At 41.2% G+C, this 14,559-nt stretch overlaps 1 protein-coding gene across 1 annotated transcript; it reads left to right on the forward strand.

Moving 5' to 3' along the window:
• Window positions 1–2,112: 2,112 nt before the first annotated feature.
• Window positions 2,113–10,010, forward strand: SLBP (stem-loop histone mRNA binding protein). The gene is made up of 8 exons (XM_082758751.1): window positions 2,113–2,394; window positions 2,641–2,772; window positions 5,109–5,213; window positions 5,787–5,846; window positions 6,078–6,209; window positions 6,910–7,059; window positions 8,207–8,291; window positions 9,026–10,010. Exons 1-8 carry the CDS (start codon window positions 2,351–2,353, stop codon window positions 9,140–9,142), a joined length of 825 nt encoding a protein of 274 aa, XP_082614877.1. The 5' UTR covers window positions 2,113–2,350; the 3' UTR covers window positions 9,143–10,010.
• Window positions 10,011–14,559: the final 4,549 nt, after the last annotated feature.

Genomic DNA, 14,559 nt, shown 5'->3' on the forward strand with positions numbered 1-14,559 from the left:
AGAGACGTGGGCAAAGGGGAAGGAACTTCCAAGATGGGTACATCACTTAAATTGTACTGCTTTCATGTCTTAGAATTTTACTGAGTGCAGAGCCAGCCTGATTGTTACCGCACACAGATGGGCAACTTGGAGGCATCCTGCAACAGGTCTTGCAGAGGAGAAAAATGCACGACCTGTGTACAAACTTTGGGGGGAGGGAAGGGGAAGAGCATGAGGTGATAGAAAGTAAACTCAGTTTTCCCTTGTATCTTCCCTAAATACTACTGATTTCAGCCAGGAGCACAAAGTATGTGGATACTACCCAAAGAGCATCATGAAATAGCAAAAAGAACACTTACAAGTTTATAGTTATTTATATAAGTGTGTCTTTTTTGGTGTGTGTGTGTATATGTATATAATGAGAATGCAGATGAATTTTCTATAAGTGAAAATTAATTTCAGTGCATTCTCAATGGTTTTGCTTTTCTTCCATTTGAAAAATTAAGCAAAATAATGCAAAAACTCAAAGCAAGCCACCTACCCGCTGAGATTTCAAACTGTTTAAAGTCTAAAAGCTATTGCAAATTAGTGGCTGAAGACTCTTGGTCTGGCTTGGTGCAGCACAACAAGGGCAGGCAGGCAGTGAGCACTTTCAGTTTGAAGCTGTTCATTTTGCTGGGAGGTTTGTGGTAATGTCTCTATTCATCCGTCTGTTGTTTGGCCCAGCTTTGCAAAAGAAAGTTTAGCCAAGTGCTTAAATAGCGTTTGGGCCTTTTGGAGGAAATTAATAGTGTGAGTTTCGCTTGTTACAGGAAGACAAGAGACAGTGAGCTCTGTAAATCACCATGAAGAGGATGTTCACCACTTCAGGGCAATGCTGAGCTTCTCAGAGCTGGTAGGTGCCTCCTATCGGCCTTCAAGAGCACATAGGTAATACTGCAGTGATCCCTGTGCTGATCTGAGACATTTATATCTGACCTCTTCCTTTTGCTCTTATGCCCAGAGCCGTTTCATGTTTTTTTTTTTTTTTTCTCAAAGTTTGTAGGCAGGTCCTGTGCTTTTTCTCTTTGAGATCTGTTGTAGGAAGTCTCTGAGATGCTGCTGTTCTGTGACAACAGGCTGGCTCCATGCTCAGTAAAACACTAAGATCTGAAAACAGGACATCTAAGATGTGTTTACCTTCAAAGTTAGCTGCTGTACAGTGGTAATATTTTTTTACTTACTTATTTAAAAGACATGATGAAGACCTGGATAGTGGAAAATAAGTTATCCCATGCTGCAGGTGGTAACCAAATGCCCCTAATGGAGAGGCCACCTGGGTCAGTGCAAGATTGCTGGGTTTGCGATGCAGGAAACTGCATTCTTAGAATTAATGCAAAATTGTGCCAGCTTCTACAGCAAGAGAGTGCTGCTATGGCCACAGATGACAATAGTTCTTAAAAAGCTTACAGTTCCTGAGAAGTAATTCCTTGACAGCAGTAAATTTATGACCAGAAGTCTAGAATGACTATTATATGTTATCTTTAGATAATCATCCCATTCTTGTTTCCACCTTGCCACTTTTTGAACACTGACAGAATCCGCAGAAATCTGGCCGTTATTACATTTAAAAAATAATAAAAGAAAGATACTTTATTTAAAGGTGTGTTTGTGTTTTCCTGGGGCTGTTTTCCAGTTAGTTTCTGGTAAATGTCAGCCTGTAGCAGGTCTCACAGGTGCATGGGAATTCGTGATGCCTGTGCTTGAAATCATAGTAACACAAAAAACTCCACTTATTTAGAAGTTTAGTGACCTTGTGGCATAAGCACTGTTATTCAATACTGATTTTAATTATTATTTAAGGTTATGTTTCTTCATAAGATACAAATTTATACTGTAGCTCTTGAGTTTGGGCTTGAAGCGGCCGTTTAAATACCCTTATCCTCCTCCTGGATTAAAGAGCCATCCTGCTGCCTCCAGGCCTTAACCTTTAAATCCCGGCCAGCCTCCCCTTTCCCTTTTTCGCCTGTTTTTGGGGGGGTTTTGGTGCTGAGAGGGAGGTGCCTCAGCCATGGCGCTGCCGGGGGCCGCGCTCGGCTCTCCCGCCAACACGCCCCGGGCCGGGTCCAACCATGGCGGCGGGGGGGACGGCGACGGAGCCGGGAGCGCCTTGAAGCCTCCCGTTCCTCCATCAACCACGAAGGAGCCCTCTTGGTTCTCGGCGAAGCTCGGCGGCGGCCCGGCGGCCGCATTTTCCCCCTCCTCAGCCCTCCACACGCCCGTGTGTCCCCCCGGGGCGCCGCGGTGGAGGGGCCGGCAGGGAGGCGGGCTCGGCGCGGCGGCGGCGGGAGATGCGAAGCGGGGCCGGCTGCGCTCCCTGCCGCCCCACGCCATGGCTGCCCGGCAGCGGAGCCCTCACGGCGCCGAGACCGCCAGGTAGGAGCCATGGGGGAGCCCGGAGGTCCCCCTCGGCCATCTCCCTTCACCCCCTTCCTCCTCGCTTCCCTCCCTCGCTTCCCCCTCAGCGCGGCCGCCTCATGAGGGGGGCGCCGCCGCCGCCATGTTGCGAGCCGCCGGCCCCTCGCTGAGGGGACGCCGCGTCGTTGCGGGGAGTCGTTTTCTTTTATTATTATTTATTTTTAATAGAGGTGGAAATAACGGCTTTGTCTTGTCCGCCGGCAGCCCGCAGTCTGCTCCTCGGTGGTGCCAGGGGAGGAAGCGCGGCGCGGATGGGAAGCGGAGGCGGCAGAGCCAGGACGGCGGCGCGGCGAGGGACGAGAGCTCCGGCAGGGCAGCCGACGGCAGGCTGGGCAGGTAGGTCTGGGGCTGCTCCCCTCAGGGAAAACCCTGCTGGAACACCGATAAGGGCAGCATCCAGATGCCTCCTGAGCACCGAGAGGTGTGGGGCACCAGCCACCTCTCCGGGATCATGTCCCAGGGTCTGAGTGTCTGCACAGCAAGGCGGTTTTTCCTCACACACGCTATGATCCTCCCCTGACACAGCTCAGTGCACAGTAAATAGGAGAGAATAATCTACTGTGGTGTCTTGGAGTTGCTCCTTGAGAAAGAAGGCTCTTTAATCTTTTAACCTTATCAATATGTATAAATATTTGAGGGGAGAACATCAAGACAATAGAGCCGTGCTCTTTTCAGTTGTGCCCAGCAACAGGGTGAGAAGCAATGGGCACAAACTGAAGCACAGGAGGTTCCAACTGAATACAAGGGGACGCTTCTTCCTTGTGAGGGTGACAGAGCACTGGGACAGGCTGCCCAGAGAGCTTGTGAGGTCTCCTTCTTCGGAGATACTCAAAGCCTGCCTAGATGCCATCCTGCACAGTGTGCTCTAGGTGATCCTGCTCAGCAGGGGGGTTGGAGTAGATGATCTTTAGAGGTCCTTCCAGCCTCGGCCATTTTGTGATTAATTCTGATGATTTGCACTGTTTTTCTTCATTTTTTTTTTATGCTTGTGCTTTATGCCTGTTTACTGCTGTTTATCATGACATGCTTAACAGCACAAGCCAACCCGTCTGTCTTTGTGGGTACAGGCTGTGCTTACTGTTATGGTTTAAAAAAAAAAAAAAAAAAAGAAAAAAAAAAAAAGCGGGCTAATGAAACATGCAAGTCTGCAAAGTGATCTGCTCTTATTTTTCGTCTTACTTCTGAGGATGCTACATCATTCCAAAAAGTTGTTTCTAAACAAATGTATGGGGACCCACTTCTGAGGTCAGTCACTCTGTTCGTAGTGCTGCCATTTGCCTTCCTTGCCATTTGCCTTCCTTACCATTTCCCCAGCACAGGAAATGACAATTTAGTGAATGTATCTTATTTTATAGCCCTGTTAAATCTGAGCTATAAATACCAGGGTCCCTTTTGTTCCTCTCATCAGTGGATGGGAGTTGCAGCATACAGCCCTGTTGATTGAACCTAGGCTTCTGATCCAGAATGAGATGGGTTGTACCCTAGAAGTACACATTGATGGTAAGCCCAGAAGAGATTGATCAATGGATGAAAGGCTGATATAAAAAATAAATTACTAAATTAATATCAGGAAGCATGCTTGAATTGTTTATTTTGGGACAGTCAGCAGTGCACCATTTTCTTCCATGGGGGAGCAGTAACCAAATGGAACCTGCTTTTTCAGTTAGAGATGGATTTAAGTAAATGCTAGAAATCATTTTTGGATGAACAGATATTTGCAATGTGACTTGTAACTTTTTTGAGTTGGCAACTGGAGTTCATCTAAAAAGGACTTCCAGCATGAATTTAACAAAAACATTAAAGTAGTGCAAGCCCGTTTCTGAGCTGGGAGCAGAAAGGGATTTGGAGCTGTTTTTAGTGCAGATGGGTCAAATTCCCTGACTTCAAGAGACTTCTCTGGGCAGAACCTTTGCAACTCTCCAGAGAATTTCCAGATCTAATGAAAAAGCTCTGGTCCGTGGGATGCGGTTTTGATTTTGTACTTTAGGAAGATAAATCATCAGGACAGGAGGTGGTCTGGAAAACATATTTAATAATCTGAATGTAGGCAGTTGTCAGCTGGGAAAGGTTATAAGCTTACTCCCTTTTAATAGTCCAAATCTGCTCGTGATGTTAATGGGCTGCAATGAAGTTGTTAAATGCTGTTTGCAAGGTCAGAGCAAATCTCAGGTTACCAACTGAAAACTGAGTGTGTTTTGTAATGATCTGTACAATAAAATTACATGTTCTAACTTTTGTCTCCTATAGCTAACGAGTCTGCAATCATGAAAGTAAATATTTGATAAATTGTTTAGTGGAGTGAAAATACGGAAGTGAGTAAACGAGTGAAGACGATAATTCACATACCATATTCTGAAGGAAACCAACTTAAACTTACTGAAGTGTAGGCTAGGTAACTTGCTACAGTGGTTAGTTTCTACAGATACCTACCTAAACTTCTTAACAAAAACAAAACAAAAACAGACAACCTCGAAGTGGATCTATCAATTGTTTGGTTTTAAAATGCTGCCATTTGCAGCATTTTAAATGCTTCTACAGAACCATAGAAGATCTTCAGAATTGTCATTACTGTACATGAATATATCAAATAGCTATCGAGCTGTGAAGGGGGGAGATGGTAGGAGAGGGATGAAATACAACAAAGTTAATTCTTACTTTTTTTTCTTCTTCAGTTTTACAACACCAGAAGGCCCTGGCCCCCTTTCCCGGTGTTCAGACTGGGCAGCTGCAGTGGAAGAAGATGAAATGAGAACCAACGTTAACAAAGAAATTGCAAGGTACCCGTGGGTGTTTTAAGATGTGGAGAAAGGAGGGAAAATGGCAGTTTTCTTGTAGAATCTGTATTGACTTGTATTTTTAACTTAACTGTTGTAGTAAAACCAGACCAACCTTGGCCTTAGAGTCAGAGGTAGCAAGTTCTGCTTTAGGCTAGCTGTGGCTTAGGTCCTGTAGCAGTGACGTAGCACACTGGAGAGTCACTAAACCTCTCCTTTTTGGACAAAACTTCTCCCATGTCTCCAGATTTAAATGATCTCCTTTGAATATCCTTTTGATATTTACTGTTTTTGCGTATTTTTACCATGGGAAGGTTTTTTAGACAGAAGAGTTGAGAAGTGAAAGTTCTTGGAGCTCTGCTTTGTTTGTTTTTTTTTTTTTTTTTATTTTGCTTTTGTTTGTTTGTTTGTTTTTAGGGAAAAACTGAAGCAACTGTTCCATAGTGGGAAGGTACTTAGGTTGACTTATTTAAGGCTACTGTTTAACTGAGAAGTAAAATTAACTGTGAGCTGGGACAGTGCAGCCTTGTCTGTTCTCTTTGCGTATATTCTTACTACTGACTTGAACTCTTACAGATACAGAAGAAAACTACTGATAAATGAGTTTTCAAGAGAAAGAAGGTCCTCTTCTGGAAGGTAGGTTTCTAACTTAGCTGACAAACAATAGGTTTGAATTTTCAAATGTGCTGTGTTGCTTCTGAAAACTAAGTAGTTCATCCAAGGTCTCCCCTGATACTGAAATTCAGTAACATTCTCAGCATCCATTTTAAATTTTTTAATGTTTCTTTTTAATTTGCGGCATACAAATTTGTTCTAGGTGTATCACTTATTTTCTGGTACCCCCATTTTATATTACTTTTTTCTTAGTTCTGATTCAAAGGAGTCCACTGCACCAGTAGAACTTGAGACGGATGAAGTGGTTTTGATGAGAAGACAAAAACAGATAAACTATGGAAAAAATACAATTGCGTACGATAGATACATTAAAGAAGTTCCTAGGTAAGTTGCTTGAGTTTCTGGAAAACTAAACGTACAAATAGAGGTCATATCTGTTCTTTGAAAGCATGTGAACATACTAAACTTGATATCTGAGGTATCTACATATGAAACTACGACTTTTTTTTTTTCAACCAGATAAGCAAAATGAACAAATTAAATGTGTCTTGGATTTTTGTTTATTTTACAACTACTCTGTACATGAGGAAATGTACATGTAAAGGAAATGTACATGTACATTTCCTTTCGAACTTCCTCATGCTGCAGAAATGAAAGTGTAAGTTCTTTTGCTGTGCTTGTCATTTAGAGGAAATGAAACTGCTTTTTTTTTGCAGCCAGTTTTCTCATTAGTAAACTGACAGACAAAATGGACTATGGTTTCTCTTATGGTTTGGATTATATGTTATATGTGGAAACTGCATAATTAAGTTTTCAGGTCTAACATTGACTTTTTTTTTCCTCACTTGATGCAAAAATGGAAGAACTAAAATATTCACATGTAGATGCCAGCCTTTCACTTGGGTATTGGAATTGTGCAGTAGTCTTTTTTGTTGGTGGTTTTTGTTTGTTAGTTTTTCCTCAAAAAATCGCTTAGAATTTACTGGGTTGTAATGAGCATGGGCAGCGGGAAATGTCTTAACTTTTGCAGCTCTCTCATATCTCTGTGTGAAAAGCATTAATAATTTTTTCATGTCTAATGTAGATGCCATCGTATACCAGGAGTTCACCCCAGAACTCCAAATAAATTTAAGAAGTACAGCCGTAGGTCATGGGACCAACAAATAAAACTATGGAAAGTTGCACTGCATTCCTGGGATCCACCTACTGAAGAAGGATGTGATCTGCAAGAAATGTATGTATAGAATCTTAAAGAGAAATGTATATATTAAAAAAACACAACACCTTATGTTCAAAAAATAAAGCAGCGTAGCTATTTGGGAGACAAGTCAGTGATTACTGAATGTTTTCCTTAGTTAGTTGTCCACAGTTAGTGTTCTTGATTGCTACTCAGTTCCCTCTCAGAGTATGTAACAGCTTTCTGGACCTAATTGGTGAGAGTGGACTTCTAAGGGCATATCTATATACCCCTCATTTCTTTTAATGTATTTCCACTGGATGAGATCAGAGTTCATGCTGCAGTGCTTTATAGAGGGAAATATCACACCAGCAAGGCAGAATGTTCTTTCAGGGCAGTGTAAATTGATTAATCTGTGGTAGAAGCAGTGCTGGAGAATTCTGACTGACAGATCTCATGAATACTGACCTCAGAACAGAATGATGCAAATAGTTATTTTTTTCTACAGAAAGCAATAAAACTGGTCAGGGAATATCCAAAATAAAACTGTGGTATTACAGAATGAAGGGATGCAGACGTAACTAATTCCTCAGGAAACAGATTTGTGGTGACAGACTACTTGATCACCTCCCTTGGCGCACCCCCCCCCACCCCCCCAAACAATGGTGATGATCTTAAAATCAATATGGAGCAGTGGATCTAAAAAAGCAAGGGCTCACTTTAGCTTTCTTTTACTTGTAATCAACAAGAATGGAGTTAAGTGGTATTTCATCCTGAAACCTGCGGTATCTTTTGGTGTTGAAATGCTAGTCTGTCTTCAGATTCTAGCGTCCAATTCTGTGTATTGTGGCTCTTAAATCTTGTGTGGAAATCAAATTAATGAAAATCTTGCCCAGGGAAATAAAAGTTCTTTGCTCTTTCCGTAACTGTTGTTCTCTATATATTGAGGCATTGCTTGAGTGTTGGGTTGTTTTAGTTGCAGTACTCAATCTCAAGGCTTTAACACAGTCTTCAGTCATTTTGGCTGTGTAAGTTAACCTGCCGTTCTGTTTTGTCTCAGCAGTTGTCACCTCTGTATAACCTCTGCAGGTCTCGTTGCTCTTGTTCTGACATAGCTTTCCGGTCTGCGCCCATAAACTACAATAAACCTCCTGTTAAAAAATGTAATTGGTTCTAAGGTGTATGCTTTTTAATTATTTTACAGTAGTCCTGTTGACCTTGGTGAGATGGAGACAGAATCCGTAGGAAGCCATTCTACAGAGTCTCAAACGAGCTGTCAAGATAATGATGTAAGAATGCCTGTCATTTGCATAAATATTTGTTTAGTAATTGGTCCGTTAATTAGAATTGTGGCCAGAGTAGCCTGAATACACAAGAAGCTCCACAGTCAGCTGTGTTTAGGGGCTGAGCAATTACTAAATTCAGACACGTTCACAGCTGTAATCAATGTCTGTCTGTAGCCTGAATTTAGAGAATTGTAACTTAACTGTCATCTGAGATGATCACTTACCTAATTTTTCATAGCTTGCAGAAGAGAATACACCTGTTCAAAACATGTCACTGGTGAACTGTGATGTAGAGAGGAAATGCTACTTTACTTTGCAATATCTGATTTTAAAACAGGAAACAATTGGTGTAGTTTTCTGGGCATGAGTGGACATTTTGAAGGCTTTTTTTGTACCTAGAAAATACGTAGCACAGCTGAGCAGTGCCCTTTTCTAAAGATTTATTAGTGCTTTTCTTGCTGTTAATACATCTTTCGTGATGATTATTGATGCTGTATAACGTTTTGGTATATGCATACACTGATCCTTAAGATGTACATAAGAAACTTTAGAAAGTGGTTGAATGGCCTTCACTTAAATCTCTTCAGACTAGTCTAAGGTTTCTATATAGCCTTTTAAAAAAAGTGTTCTTAAGTCTCCGTTACAGAGTTGTTTAAATGAACTGAAGAAGTTAAATGAATTATTGCATAAGCAAACCTGTATTTAACTTCTTATTTTTAACATTTTTTGTATTCCAGGATACCTGTTCTGGCACTCCCACCAAAGTTAGACACATTGACTATCAAGCAGAAGGTGAATTTGACTTGGAAGCATGTTTGAGTGAGCCACTTAAAGATTTCAATACTGTGAGTTAAATAGTTTTATGCAAATTGGTTTAGGGGAAATTCCTTTTAATTTTGAGAGGTTAGCTTGATTCATAAACTGGGTGTTTTCTACCTGATAATAGTAAGAAAGTTTAAGCAAAGTTAAAGACTGTTCTCTAAGTCATGGTTGGTCTACATACTCTCTGGACCAAACTTATGTAAAAATAGAATTAAATTGTGTGACTTCTTTTTAACTTATGTCAGATTTTTTTTATAAAACCTTTCAATAGAAAAAAATAGCCAAAGGCAGTGCTATTCTCAAGTGATTATAAACAGTTCAGCAAGATCTTACAATTTATTTTTTTTGCACCATTGCATCCCTTATTTCAGTTGTCCACCTGCAGATCAAGAGCAAAATAGGGAAATGTTTTTCAGCGTCTGTATGTCATTTTGCTTTTCCATCTGTCTCTACAAAGATCTGTCTGGAAGTAATGCAGGCGGTAGCTGAAGCATACTGCTGATTAGTACTAGCACACTTGTCTGTTGCAGTCACTAAAGTTTAAACTGCCTTACCTTTTAAAAATGAAAAAAAAAAGATTATTTTTATTTGCAAAAATGTTTCTGAAACAATTGGAGAAGAATTACTCAAGAAATTAGTCAATATTGTAAAGACTAGGTAGCAGTAATATTGTTTTAAGAAGCAGTAGCATGAATTTGAGAATTGTAAATATTAATGAGTTGTTTGTTAATACAGTCAAGAAAACAAAATGTTTAGGGAAAATAATTGATGCTTTTTAATTTGCCAATTTTAAATGTAAAACTTGTAAATGATAACACTGTACAGACTTTCTGCTGAAAGCAGTTAATGTTTCTATTGCTTTTGTATGGGATGTTGCTGGAAAATAAATGGATGTGCATTTCTTTATGACTCTTCAACTTCATTTCCTACTGTGGATAACAACTTCATTTGTTAATAACTTCATAACAACTAATCAACTTCATTTATTCTGTGGATAACAAAATGCAGAGAAAATACTGAAAGCCATACATCTGAGACTGATATTAATAATAAACTAGAGTATTACATGGGTTTTAGCAATGTCCTCTGACTTCGAGAAAGACCTAGAATCTGTTTGTATGCAGGCCACTGTGTTGAATTTAAGACTGGTTTGTAATGGGTGAGCCTTTTGCAGTCTCCTTCAAAGCAGTTTAGATTAGTAGGTATCCATGAGCTGGTTACAAGGCTGTGTTCTCTGGAACTTCTGGAAAAACTAGGTGGACAGTTAAAGCTCTGTTAACAGGACCTCACCTGATTTGATCTCTAACGTGGAATTTCTGGGTGTTGGTGTTCTGTACATGCTAGCTAAATGGCCTTTAAACTAGAGTTCAGTAACAGTTCTGAATGTCAACGTATGATTCTAACTTGGGTGGTAGGGCTGACAGGCAAGTGCACATGAAGCTCCTTGGGAACACCATTTCAAATCATGACTACCTGCTGTTGGGTATTCTGTGTTTTGTTTTGTTTTTAATGGTTAGTGCATCTAATTTCCATCAACCACTTAATGTAGTTCTGCCACTGTGCCACTTACTGTTGGCAACTGGTGGTACTAAATGTTTTCTTAATTTTTTTTGTTTGCTTCACTTTTAAATGTTTTGAAGATATGTAATGAGTCACATGAAGTCAGGAACAAAGCTACTCGTATTGTAAATAAGAAACCGATAGTACACACTTCAGCATTGGTCAAGAATAAAGTATTAATGTTAAATGAGGTTGTGTCTTTACCCAATGTGAACTAGTACAGCAGGATTTCTCTAGAAAACTACATACATGTATTGCAGAGCTGCAAATTAATACTTCGTTTCATCTTGATTCTGTACTCATAATCCTGAAGTACTTGATTCTGCAAACCATAGGGTGGTAGTTGCCACTGAGCTGTTGTCTCAGTTTCCATGGTTTCAGGAAGTGCCAGGTGCTTCTTCTGCTTTTACACTTGCTGTAGCAAGTAGAAATAGTCAAGCTGTCTACTTTGCTGTTGTTTTACTGAAGGGAGTATGTGAGGAATTAGATGATCGGTGAATTGGCTTTTCTCCATGTTGTTCATAATGCCATACTCTATCTAAACTTCCCACAAAGAGCATGGCAAAACTTGTCAAGGTGTTGTGGTTTAACCTGGGCCAGCTGCCCTGGCTGTGTCCCCTCCCAGCCCCTGATGTGCCCTGTTGAGGCAGCACAAGAAGCTGAAAAGTCTTTGACTCAGTGTAAGCAAGCACTGCTCTGCAACAACTAGAACATCAGTGTGTTATCAGCATTATTCTCATCCTAAATCCAAATCACAGCACCATAGCAGCTACTAGGAAAAAATTAACTATCCCAGCTGAAACAAGGACACAAAGTTATACCCAGGCTGTTCAGGTCGTTTTGAATAAAATTAAGCCCAGAGATGCTAGCAGATACATGCAACCTGGTCTCCTGGGTAAAACGGGTCACACAATATCACCTTAATCCTGTAGTAAGTAATTTTAAGCCTCTTGTGGAGAATCAGGATAAGGCAGTATTGGAGTCAAGAGAAGTAACTCGACTTTTTAAAGGGGGATGTTAGATTTAACACCTGATTTAACATTCATAGGCAGCTAAGCATCACACAGCTGCTCACTCACTCCCCCCAGTGGAATGAGGGAGAGAATCAGAAATGTAAAAGAGAAAACTCGTGGGCTGAGTTTTTACAGCCTTTTAAAAAGGCTGTTTAATAAGTAAAGCAAAAGGTGCATGCTGAAAGATCCAGGCCTGGGGGAAAGAGGGCAAAACTTCACGAAGAAATGTAGTGGAACCATAGGGTAAGAAGATATTAGGCAAAGAGTGGAGACTGCTTTTCTGTTATAACAAAATGTATAACAAATATTTCTCTTTCAGCAAGCATCTTGGGACACTAAAGTTCCTACAGAGTAACTTCTCAGGGGTTTATCTGTAAGCTTAGATAATTTATTTCTCCTGGCTTGCTTAAAAGCAACCCTTAGGTGCAGGTCTGGGGTGTTCAGCATGCATTCTTACCCAAGCACTGATACCTGTTGGTAAACCATTTCAGCTTAGAAATCTTTTTAGCTGTACTATGATCAGTGTCTGCTTGTGAAAGAGGCTCAGATTCTGAGTTTGTTCTGAAACAACTGGGCATCCATGGCATTGTTTTTAATCCTATGAGTTACTCCCCTTCACTTTAACTATTCAGAGAACTTAAGTGTTTAAGGATTGCATCTAGGTAGGGGTTTAAAGAGAGCACCCGTGTTTTCTGGGATGGGATGTATTTTCAAAAATGATAAACAGGATTATTATTATTATTATTTTCTTCATTGAGTGCAAAATTGAACAAATCTTAGAATGATATGGCTTGGAAGGGACCTTAAAGCCCATCCAATTCCAACCCCTGCCATGGGCAGGGACACCTCCCACCAGCCCAGGCTGCCCAAATCCCCATCCAGCCTGACCTTGGGTACCTCCAGGGATGGGGCACCCACAGCTCCTCTGGGCAGCTTGTTCAGTGCCTCACCACCCTCAGAGTAAATAATTTCTTCCTAGTATCTTATCTAAACCTACCCTACCTTAGTTTAAAGCCACTACCCCTTGTTCAGTCACTGCACCCCCTGTCAAAGAGTCCCTCCCCAGCTTTCCTGCAGCCTCCTTTAGGCACTGGCAGGCCGCTGTAAGGTCTCCCTGGAGCCTTCTCTTCTCCAGGCTGAACAACCCCAGCTCCCTCAGCCTGTCTTCCCAGGAGAGGTGCTCCAGCCCCTTGATCATCTTCATGGCCTCCTCTGGACTCGTTCAAATAGATCCACATCTTTGTCCTGGGCGCCCTAGAGCTGGGTGCAGGGCTCCAGGTGGGGTCTCACCAGAGCAGAGGGGGACAATCCCCTCTCTTCCCTGCTGCCCATGCTGCTGTTGGTGCAGCACAGGACACAGCTGGCTTTCTGGGCTGCAGGTGCTCATTGCTGGCTCACGTTGAGCTTCTCATCAACCAGCACCCCCAGGGCCTTCTCAGGGCTGCTCTCAATGAAGTCCTCTGGTGGTTAAATGTGGGATAACATCATTTGGATAGGTTAATGTCTAGTTAATAGAACAATATTATAGAAGAATAACATTTTTTTTTCAATTGTGCATGATTGCATTTGATGGAGTTTGCTTCAGATGGAGAACTGGTGAGTCAAACAGTGGAATTAATAGGTTAAAGCCTTTTCAAAACGCGCAGGTTGTTATGTGGGCAGCAGAACCTGTCAGCCTTGCTTTTTATAGATTTGAGCCTTCTGTTTTATGTTTCTTTTACTCTCATCATAGCAAGAGCCTTGTGTCCTCTTTCAGCATCCCTCAAACCATGCCTAGCTAACTGACAGTAGTCTTGGCTCTGGCTAATTCAAAACTCCACCTTTTTTGACTTTGGTAACGTGCTGAGCACGTCGGAGCTAAGCTGTGCCAACTCTTCCTTCATTTGTGCATTAACTGGGCCTTCCTTCATTACTTAGCCGGTGTCACATAAAGCTTACAGGAAGGTATGTACCCTTTTGTTAAATACAGAGGAAAATGGAAAGCTAGTTTAAAAATTAGAAAGGGTGGGACAGATGTTCTGAAAAAGACTTGACAATGCAATGATTTAAGCCTCTTTAAGGAAGCCAAGCTAAAGCCAGCTTTGTTCCATGAATCCATTTTTAAGTCAAAAATACCCATTCAAACAACATTTTGTTCATGCGTGTATTTACTAAAGTTATTTTCAGGATTATCTGCTTTGTTGTGTTGCTAATGCACAGAAGATCCCTGGTACAAAGGCAAGGTTTTTGTAATTACATTTGAATGTGGATCTGTGGGGAAGTCTACTGGGGGCTTTTTTTTTAATCAAAACTGGATTGGTAAAAGAGCTCTTTTGAAAGAAATTTGAACTTAGTGGAAGTTCTCATTCTCTGGTTTCCTTCTATATGGTGTCTCAAAACGTGAGAAGATTGGTTAATAACTATTTGGGAATTCCTTCCTGAGAGCTTCATGACAAATAGGGATAATTTTGGTGAAATACTGCATGACTGGCAAAGAGACTGAAGTTACTTTGGGAAGGGTCAAAATCTATTTTAGTTTTAAAGAACCCAGTGTAGTTAGGAAGTGGGATATGTAAGAAATCAGGAGAGAAGGCAGTATTTCAGGGCAGAATTTATTCAATACATTTGGTATTTAATTTTGCAGCATCCACCACCTAAATACAAGATGTACAAGGAATTGAGGTCCAGCATCTGTCACTTCACTGGATTTTTGGATTCCCAATGTTAGTTTCATCTCGGAGTTTGCCACTTACCTCCCTTGGATAATGTTGAAACACAATAGGAAACAAATTTATCCCCAAGGTGCTGATTCATACACTTGAGAAATAAGTTTTAAGTGGAACCCTGGAACTTCCTTCATGGGTTAAACCGGGGTTCAGCTGTCTGCGCTGGGAGCT

The sequence above is a fragment of the Aythya marila genome, assembly GCF_965140915.1.
Source record: "Aythya marila genome assembly, chromosome: 4".
Taxonomy (NCBI): domain Eukaryota; kingdom Metazoa; phylum Chordata; class Aves; order Anseriformes; family Anatidae; genus Aythya; species Aythya marila.

Bases quoted from the DNA above. Each gene is read 5' to 3' on its own strand.
- SLBP (XM_082758751.1), top strand. From the start codon at position 2,351: ATGGCTGCCCGGCAGCGGAGCCCTCACGGCGCCGAGACCGCCAG. The intron at 2,395-2,640 runs GTAGGAGCCATG...GTCCGCCGGCAG, and splicing joins CACGGCGCCGAGACCGCCAG to CCCGCAGTCTGCTCCTCGGT. The intron at 5,847-6,077 runs GTAGGTTTCTAA...CTTTTTTCTTAG, and splicing joins AGAAGGTCCTCTTCTGGAAG to TTCTGATTCAAAGGAGTCCA.